This window comes from Carassius carassius, chromosome 42, assembly GCF_963082965.1.
Source record: "Carassius carassius chromosome 42, fCarCar2.1, whole genome shotgun sequence".
NCBI classification, from domain to species: Eukaryota; Metazoa; Chordata; class Actinopteri; order Cypriniformes; family Cyprinidae; genus Carassius; species Carassius carassius.
The window spans coordinates 25,802,537-25,813,183 of NC_081796.1; the positions used below are offsets into that span (position 1 = coordinate 25,802,537).

A 10,647-nucleotide genomic window follows, 5' to 3' on the forward strand; every position below is an offset into this window, starting at 1 on the left:
GTTTGTACTGAATACAGTGTTTTCAGACTTTAAACATGTATATGTTTATAAGCAACTTAAATAAGCACAAAAGTAGGGGCATGTCAAAACTTCTCCACGCCCCCAAAACACCCTTAGACCTCAGGGGGTTCATTATCCTCTGCTGAGATCTTGAGAGATTCAGTGTCTACATTTACTTCAGTTTATTTCTAAGGCTGTGGCTGAAAGTCATTTGTAGTCTTATTTTTTGGTCTTGGTTTTGGAAGTCTGGTTTTGACTACATGCCTGATTTCTTTGCAACATTTTATAAATGAGGCCCCAGGTGTCATCTTCCAGGATGCTAAATGCAAATAAGATGCACTAAAACAAGGTCCATGAAACCACATGCGATGAGATATGATAAAAGTTTCTGTTTGCATTGCTGGTAAGAGAAAAAAACTGAAAACTTGAGTAAACAAAATGTAAACATTGAAGATGCAAATATGACAGAAACATCACCATAAAGTATTAGTACAGAAATCAAATCTTTGTGATTCTACAAAATGCCTTTTTGCAAGAGTTTTTTAAACTAGGTATTGAGACACATTTAGATACCAACACACAACAATGGTAACAATCAAGAAAAAAATCAGATAAACAATTTCTGAACATCATAAAACAAGCTACTAAAAGTTACAACAGAAACAACATAAAAAAGCAAACAGTTAAGAGTTTAAGAAAACAAGAGGGCAATTCAGATGCATCATTTGTTCATGCCACAATGCATGCTGGGAGTTTTGTACCAAGCTGGGATCCAGCGTGCATTGCAGCATGAAGCTTTCTGTTGATCTTTATCATTGTTGAGATTCATATACTGTGTGTGTCAACTTTTTATTTTATTTAGCCTTTATTTAACCAGGTAAGTCAGTTGAGAACCAGTGCTCATTTGCATTAACGATCTGGCCAAAAGGATGCATTATTTAGAAGCTTATTTTGTATAGGTTTTTAAAAAATTTCTTAATAATTGATTGCTGAGTTGAACTAACTGAATAAACTTCTGTAGCAGAGAGTTGGTAATGCAAAATTCACACACACACACACACACACACACACACACACACACACACACACACACACACACACACACACACACACGTATATATATATATATATAATTAGTGCACAACACTATAATCACTAATAATCATTGATTATACTTCAGATGGGATCAGGAAATCAGGCCACTTCATGATTATATTACAATCAATAGATACCCAGTATTATCTGATCTCAATTTATCTTGGCTTTCTTTCTGCTGTGTATTATTAAACACACTGTTACAGTAACCAAAGAAAACAAAATAAAATATTGAGTCCAACTAAAGCACCAAACTAAACATTAATCCATATAATGGTGACTTTAAATGAGAAACATTAAAGTTAAATCAAAATTAATTTTCAATTAGGTACACTGCTTAAAAAACGTCCAGACATTTTCAAACATTTTCAAATTTTTCAGCCCAGTCCAGTTATTTCCAAATGCAGGCTCAATTGGGAATGTTAAGGGTTGTTATGCAAAGTCACTCTGTGAATAAGTTGTTGTTAGTGGTCAGACTGTAGAGCTCAGGATCAGATCAGGAGCATCCGTGGACAGGAGAGTATTGTGTGCAGTGAGTATTTACCTTCAGTTGATTTATCTGAAGAGTCTAGTTTGTCTTTCTGGTTCCTTTCAGGTTGTTAATTGATTATGTTTTTTTATTAACCCAAAAGTTCTCGACTGGACCTAAGATCGACAACCAGCGAATCAACAAGCAGCAGATGTGAGATGCATACACTGTGGCTGCCGCTTCTCCTGAGTAAGTCTGTAAACCTGACAGAGATTTATATGCTTCATACTTTTGTGGAAACAATTATACACTACCATTAAAAAGTTTGGGGTGAGTAAGACTTTTTTATTCCAAAAAAAAGAAAAAAAGAAAAGAAGGTAATACTTCTATCCAGCAAGGATACATTAAAATGGAACAATAAATGCGTTTTTTTTACTGATATTGATCAGAAATGTTTCTTGAGCAGAAAATCATCATATTAGAATGATTTCTGAAGGTCATGTGACACTTAAGACTGGAGTAATGATGCTGAAAATACAGCTGTGATCACAGAAATAATAGAAATTAGCTACTTTAATTCATAATTAATATTTCACATTATTTCCTTTTTACAGTCATTTTTTTTTACCAAATGCAGCTTTGGTGAACAAATTAGATTTTCAGTTACATTAATAAATCTTAGTTATTCCAAACTTTTTACTAGTAGTGTATGTATAACGCTTTATTTGAAGAATATAACATATTAAGAGGACATCTTGCATGTTTCTTAAAATGTTTCTAAAGTTTCCAGTAAATATTAATTTACTGGCATGAGTGGACAGTTGTGCACCTGTTCCTCTTTTATTTCATTTTCATATTTTTTGCATTTATATCCCTAAAAAAACTTTCTGGAAAATCCCCTGGCTCACCTGAGATTTGCATAACCAAGCTGATGTGCGATAGTACATATATTTGCAAAGATTTTACAGTAACATCCATAACTACTGTACCATTAACAGTTCTGTAAGGCTAAAATGTGCTTTGATGCAACTGTCTATTGCCAGTGCACCAATATAACATACACATTTATGGAAGATTTCTAGATATTTTAACATAATTAACCCTCTGGTGCTCTTCAGTCACTTTTGACCAAAAAAGGGGTTAAGATGATTATAAGGTCCAACACACTTTGGAAGCCCCCAGAGTAGTAACAGTACTAGTAGTAATGTAATGTAAATTATAAATGTATCTACCAAAGAACTAAAAAAATAAATAAATAATGGCTTATTTCTGAATTTCCGGGAATATTCTAATCAGAAAGTGAGATCAGATGGTGAACTGTCATCAAAAATGAAGTCCGTTCATCAAAAAAGAGGTAACAGAGGGCAGAGAGAGAGAGAGAGAGAGAGAGAGAGAAAATGGGCCGACAATAACTCATTTCATCGAAGAGAAAGGTACATGTTTATTCCCAGAGTTTCCTTTGCTTTAATGTTAGCCCTAATTGCGTAGCCAACCACTACCTGATAGTCAATTCAATATTCAATAGGTTAAGTTAAAAAAATAATGTAAATATTTGCATTGTAAATTTACATTTGCCCAATAAATGAGGAATAACTGTTCAAAACAGTTATTATGTAACAAAGCCTCATTTACTGAAATCATGTGTCTTTGGCAGTTTGATACGCGCTCCAAACCAGAAATTAGAAACTAAAGTTTCATAAAGGTCCGAAGCTTCATGAAACAGTGTTTTGAAAACAGCCATTCCTATTTTTAACTTGAAGTTTAGCTTAGCTGTAAAGAAGAAACTCCATACGTTTGTCATATTTGAAACTCAAACATTCCATTTAAATTTTAAACTTTATTCTTGCCCTTGTTTTACCCCGTTGTCTGTCTCTGTGTATATTGGCAAGTCTTCGAATTTTGTCTTGCACTACTGTAACAAAATCGGAATTTCTTTTTCCACACTGGAAAAACACTCTCTAACTCCACCTGCTACAGTAGCTGCACCCCCATTCTTTCACTATTGGCTGTACAGATGTATGCAAATATGTAGACTGACAGGGATTCAGTCTACATATCATTGCATTTGGATCGAGAGTATATATATATATATAGCTCAAGTGGTAGAGCATTGCGTTATCAAGATTGGGGGTTTGATTCCCCGGGAACACATGATAGGTAAAAATTGTTAGCCTGAATGCACTGTAAGTCGGTTTGGATAAAAGCGTCTGCAAAATGCATACATTTAAATATATATATATATATATATATATATATATATATATATATATATATTGTGACGAGTCAGCCGCCTCCTCCCTAATTGTCATCGGCACCCCGTCCTAAATCGCCGCCCTTCACCAGGCTCCCAACAGGAGTGGGTGTGTGAGAGGAGGGGCGCTGGACGAGTCAGGGCTTGCGGCGTGTGATGGGGCACACCTGAAAGAAATGGAGCCTCATCACCAGAGCTTCCGGACCCGCGATCCGGATGAGAACTGCACCAGAGGACACCAGATCCCCTGTTGTTTTGTACATTCTTCCCCTTTGGCCACCTTTATCCCCTGTTTTATGATTTCTGTTAATAAAAGCCTCTCCTAGGCATGACGCCACGTCCACAGTGTCTGTCGTGTACTCATCCTGTCACATTTTATATATATATATATATATATATATATATATATATATATATATAGATGTATGCAAACATTTTGACAACTTGTTTCTCAAATGATCACATTCAGGCTCAGTCATTTGGGCAGAGGAGCAGTACTTTCCTCAGTCACGCAAAGACACATGGGAAAACAGCAGTTTTCACTGTCGATCATGTTTCAAAGATCTGACGACCATCACCAGCAGAAACGTCCACCTCATTGTCCAGAACATCTCTTCGGACTTCTGGATTGGACTCCGCAGCAATAGTTCCATCCCAATGGGCGAATGGTCCAAATGGTCCAATGGGGATCCTGTTACATATCAGAATTGGTACCCTGGTCATCCTGTTCCATCTCCTATATGTTCCTCAACTACACAAAGTCCACCGAGCACCCCAATGACCTCAACACAAGCATCCACAGTCACTTCTGCTTCTGTATCCTCAAGAAATGATACATGCCCCATACTGTCCGAAATGCTTCTTTGCTTAAATATGACATGTGGTGATCTTGAAACTTCCATCGGTATGTGTAAGGGAACATCCACTGTTACCCCTAAGACTACAACATACAGCACCACCTTTAATGCCCCAACAACTGAGAGCACCAGCGACTGCAAACCCAATCCTGGACAGTACATCGAGGATGCTTGTGTGGTCCTGCTCAGCTCTGGCATGTGGAAGGAACAAGAATGCAACAGAAGTCTACCTTACATCTGTTATGAAGGTATAAGGCCTTTGTTTAAGAGCACAGCATTGTATTGTTAGATTCATATTGTTGGCTTTCTTAAAAAGAAAGGTTCCAAAAGAAGGTTTTCACAGCAATGTCAAAAAACAAACTTGGTTGTGGGCTGTGGGATTTTCATGAATTAATCAACTGAATTAATCAACTCGTAAAATACTTAAAATAACTAAATTGTTATTCAATAATTTAAAACATTGTTCCTTATATACAGGGTCAGATATGGTGACCAGTTTGGTGCTCAAGGCAAGGTTTTAGTTTTTGCCGATGCAACACCGAATCATTCACACAGAAATAGCATAGCTTTATAACATAAAACAAATGATACATACAATATAAATGAGAGTATTGCATAAAAAAAGACATTTACTCAGGTACCTAGCTATTTAAATAAAATAATTGTATTTACCTAGTAAATGCAATATTTAGTTTACTGAGAAATTAAAATAATAATAATAATAATACAACAAATACAACAAATTACTTGAGCAGTTATTGTTTTTACTGTTATTTACTGTATTACTGTTTTTTTAAATCATAAAGTGAACAAAAACAAATTAAACAACTGTATATTATGAATACTTTTAATGTGGTTATTGAAAAAAGGTTAAACTATGAGAAATATATTCTAATTATATTATTGTAATGTAAAATTAAAAATCTTAATTTCTTTATTTTGAACATTCTTAAATTTAGAAATGCACTGATCTTGATTGTTCATTTCTGATTTAATACTTTTTCTTCAGGCAAATGGTACCAATTAATTAATAATTTATTTTTATTTTATTATTCATTTCTATATTACAGGCCAAGATCTTTAGCCATTTAAAATTACAGTCAACCACTGCATTATAATTACGATCCACACACCTGCACGAAAGCATCTTGGCATCAAGAACTTAAGATCATTTTTCCACTACAAAAAAACTTTTGTGAAATGAATGAAAATGCTAAACGTTCTTTATTGGCTTTGGTGTTTCCATGAAAAAGCTTTAACATCCATGGACATTTTTTAATCCACAAAGTGTTCTTTACAGTGAAAAGGGTTCTTTAGATTAATAAAACACTCCTCCCTCTTATAAAATCGGTTTGTTTGGGAACTGTTTACTGAAAGGTTGTTTAGGGAACCCAAAATGGTTCTTTATGGAGAAACTTTTGTTTTTAAGACTGAAAAAAAGTTATTTAAATGTTCTACAATTTTTTTAAGAACTTCTTCACCGAATGTTTCTTTGAGGAACCCAAAATCAAAACTCCTTTTTGAACCTTTATTTTTAAGAGTGTAAATAACTTGTAAGTTTCTGTTGATATTCGTCTTTGCATCTATTTGTCCGCAGAGCGCTTTTTTGGCCAGATAAACATTTCCAGCGTGACCACAAGCACAGGCAATGTGAGCTGGTCTGAGGGACCCGGTGCTAAGAACATCAGTCACTACAGAGTGGAGGTCACTGGGGACAAAAACCAGACATTTAACCAGAAAAATCTCTTTCAATACATAGAGACTCTGACAGCAGGAACTCTGTACAAAGTTCAGGTGTTTCCTGTGAAATGTGACAGGGATCTCAATCCGCAGAATATCTCCTTCTACACTTGTAAGTAGACTCGGTTTTTTGACTTCATTGTGTGCAACATGATTTCAACACGACTAATGATCAAAATGACCCATGCTGTCCCTTTTTAGTGCCCTCTGATGTGCAAAATCTGATTGTGGTGAGTGTGACAGATGTTAGCGCCAACCTCAACTGGAGTAAACCAGATGGAAACCATGACTTCTACTCAGTAGCATTCATAAATGCATCGAAAGGTGAAGAACACAAGTGTGATAATGAAGGGTGCACTATTACGGATCTTATTCCAGGAACCGAGTATGAATTTACAGTTAAAGCTGTAGTGAATAAGACGATTCAAGGTGTGCCGAGCAAGGTTTCTGATTACACCAGTAAGTGCAGAAAGTTTCATTTCTGATTATATTCATCCATCCCAAGCTCTAAACATTTCCAAATAAAGCATTGCTTCTTGGTTTTAATTCTATTTGAGTTTTAGTATAGCTTTATTGATAAATTAACTTTTATTTTTTTTTATTTTTAGGTTAATTCCAGTTGTTGTTGTTTTTTTTAGCTTTGTGCTTTTCCATTTTTTTGTAAGTTTTTTTCCCCATTTTTAACTAATTAATTTATTATTATTATTAGGTTTTTTTTTAACACTGGTTGAAGAAAATAAAATTGGCACAAAACAAATTTATCAGGAATAGCGTTAGGGGAAGCCACTTTTTTCATGCATCGTAAATATCATGTGGCTCTGAGAGTGCACTGATGAAATATTTATACCAAATCATTTTGATGACTGATTTTGGCAACGAACATCTGAGATGCTGTGTGATGCGATTGGTCAGCTGGTTAGTCCAGTTATCCAATCACATCCTCCGTTGCGCATCAAGGGATTTATTCAGTAAATGTGCTTTCATTGTAGCTTGTGCATCTTGTCAATTAAAATGCTTTTTTTTCTAATTAATGTATAACTTGGCACTTCCATCCAGCGTGCGATAACCTCAGATTCATATAGGCTTTAACAGGTGGATGGAAAACTTAGCTATTCTCAAAGTAGCATGCATTCCCGTGAATACAAGGCAAATTTGGGATAAAACTACATGCTTTTTTATAGACTAACTGCTTTTTTTGGTATTTACTTTTCAGAGCCTTCAACTGTCAGGAAGCTAAGATCAGCAGACAATGACAGTACAGTCATAATGGCCTTTTGGGATCCTCCTACTGGCAGTCATTCAGGTTACCGCTATTGTCTTAAAGAAGTCAATAACAGCCTCGAGTGTACTTACTGCAACATCGCATCAGACATCAGCAATACAGCAAACAACAACATCACAAACAGCAGTGATACAACAACTGTCAGTATTACAGACTGCAAAACAGTGCATAGAACAGAAACATTTATCAAAGAGAGTAATAAATCAGACGGCAGCATGTTTTGTCTGTGTGTGGCAGCACTAACAAAGAGCAACAATCTGTCAGGAGAAATGGTCACAATCTTAGCATACACACGTGAGTCTCATGTTAAATTATTACATTCGTTCCCTAATTAAAGGGAAATCATGCATGTACTGTTAATTCTAATGGACCATTTCTAATTGACTGTCATCTTAGTGAGTTAGATAAAGCTGTGAGTTGTGAGTTGAAAGTCAAGCAATTATGGAAGATTGTTTCTATAATAGAGTACAAGATTAAACAGTTATCTTTTTTTTTTACTTGTTTTTCCTCACAATTGAGGTTACACGTATCTCAAAAATCTGACTTATTTCTCATAATTACGAGTTAATATCTCCCAATTAAGAGATTTTGCTTAGAAATGTGAATTTTATTTTACAATTCAGAATTTAGTTTTTACGTATATCTCCCAATTGCAAATTCAATCTCAAGAGTCTAACTTTTTCTTTCAATTGCAAATTCTCACAATTTACAGGGTTGTACAAATCACACTTTAGTTTCCATTTCACAATTCAGACTTTTTCATAGAATCGCCTCTTTACATATACATTTTTTTTTCTTAGAAAAATGTCACAATTACCTTTTGTCATTTTTATTCAGAAACTTTTTATGACTGCTTAGATTTTGTTCAAGTCTGCATTCAACGCCGTTGTATTCTCCTCTCCTATTGTCTTCTCTTAGAACCAAAAACTGTGACCCTCTTTTTGAAACCCAGCTCACAAACCATTTTTGCCAACTGGACAGTAAAAGGGAAGTATGAAAAATTTGAAGTTAGTATTACAACGGATGCATACAATTATACTGCCCAGATTACTACTGCAAACTTGAATTACTCGTTCGATAATCTGAAGGCAGGAGTGAATTACAACGTTTCAGTTGTCACCCTTAATGGTAAACTGAGAAGTAATCCTGCTAATAAATCAGAGTTCACCCGTGAGTAATTATATTGCAATCACAATTTTTTAAATCATTTGTATAGTAGTTTAAATTACTGTCTCCATCAGCTTTTAAGTTCAGCTGTATAACATCTCACAAATCATTTCACAGGGCCTGCTAAACCTCGTGGCGTAAAGGCCACCGCTAACAAAACTACCGTACAAGTAAGCTGGGAAGCTCCAACTGAGTCCGAGGGTGCCTTGATTAAATATACAGTCAAATGTTACACTGCTTTTTGGAAAAAATCTCATGAAGGTCAGACAGCTGATAGAAGCATTCCCTTTACTGGTTTAAATCCAGGAACAAAATATGAGTGTAATGTCAGTGTCGTGGCTGGAAATTTGGAGAGCCTTCCAGAAACTGTTAACGCAAACACAGGTAGAGATTACATTTACTTTATTTCTGAAGCAAAGATTTAGCTTTGCTGTTTGCTTCTATTGTGCTTCATGATTGTGCTGCTATATCCTGGTGTTTAAAACTGTATTTCTTTCTATATTTCCAGAGCCTGAGAAGAGGACACTGGTCTTCACGATGTTGTGTTCCTCTAAAGACCCACTTCATTGTGACGAAATTGAAACTCGGTTTGAACTGTTTGAAAAGGTGAAGAAATATTCATTGACTACATCAAGCTTGTTGCAACTTTACAACACGTTTTACCTTTTACCTTTAAGGCTAAAAAAATAATAATAATCTAAAACAGCTTTGTGCAAATAGCTGTAAAAGTTGACTGAAATTAACTAACATTTCCATTCTGTCTTTCAGCTGAAAAACATAACTTATGACAAATTTCAAGACTTGGTTCACTGGAATATGAGTTGGGCAAAAACTGGGTTTGTAAAATCAGCTGAATCTCAAACAAGTCATATTTGTTGTCATATACAATATATATATATTACAAATTAGTATGATTTATATTTAACTCTGACTCTCATTTCACAGAAACAACATCCTTTGAATCTCTATGACGTGGCCTAAGAGGACAAATCACATACTGACATTTTGTGTGATTTCATGCCTGGTGAATTCTCCATTTGTTTTCTTACATTTACATTAATGCATTTATCTTACAAAAGAGGAACAAAATGAATTAGTCAAAGAGCCAACAATATTTGTTATATACAATGCCAGGTTTATTAGACTAGATTAGGAAACAAGTAAGAGAAGAGGAGAAATCTTGAGAATAAAAAGTTTTGGTAAACACTGCCTTATGGGAAACAAATATTATTATTATTTTTTTGGTCTCCATGAGGAAAACAGCTTATAAATCATACCAAATGCTAAAGGTTTTCTGTGTGGGTTATGGGGTGAGGGTGTAGAATATACAGTATAAAAACCATTTGGTGTGCATTGGTTGTTAAGAGGCTGTTAAGTGCTTGTTTTTAGCTTCTTTTGAAGGTTTTGTTTAGTTTCTTACTCGTTTTTGATCCTGTATGGCATTTTTTTGTTCTTACAAATTGCATATTGACATATTTACTATAAATTGAGTGGTGTGATGATATTTGCTATAGTTCTGGGAGCTATAATTTATCTACAAAACTGTAACATGAATACCTTTTTCTTAAAGACATTTGCTGTAGCTTCATGTGAATTCCATTTTAATGTTCATAATGGATTACTGCTGATTATTTTGGGGATTGGTTTCATTATAATTAAAGATATTACACATGGGTTTGTTCACTTTATTCCACTACTTTATGCAAGTTCTCTGCATAATTACTTTCTTTTCTTTTTTTTAACTTTTCTTTTTACTTTGATATCAGTTTACAGACTCTGTTTTCTG

At 34.7% G+C, this 10,647-nt stretch overlaps 1 protein-coding gene across 1 annotated transcript; it reads left to right on the forward strand.

The window, feature by feature from the left end:
- Nucleotides 1-1,509: 1,509 nt before the first annotated feature.
- On the forward strand, nucleotides 1,510-10,031 carry LOC132124433 (receptor-type tyrosine-protein phosphatase eta-like). The gene is made up of 11 exons (XM_059535424.1): nucleotides 1,510-1,627; nucleotides 1,728-1,813; nucleotides 4,285-4,920; nucleotides 6,270-6,524; nucleotides 6,614-6,871; nucleotides 7,626-7,988; nucleotides 8,613-8,864; nucleotides 8,979-9,245; nucleotides 9,370-9,467; nucleotides 9,630-9,697; nucleotides 9,807-10,031. The coding sequence occupies exons 2-11, from the start codon at nucleotides 1,783-1,785 to the stop codon at nucleotides 9,820-9,822; spliced, it is 2,244 nt and encodes a 747-aa protein (XP_059391407.1). The 5' UTR covers nucleotides 1,510-1,627; nucleotides 1,728-1,782; the 3' UTR covers nucleotides 9,823-10,031.
- The last annotated feature ends 616 nt before the right edge of the window (nucleotides 10,032-10,647 follow it).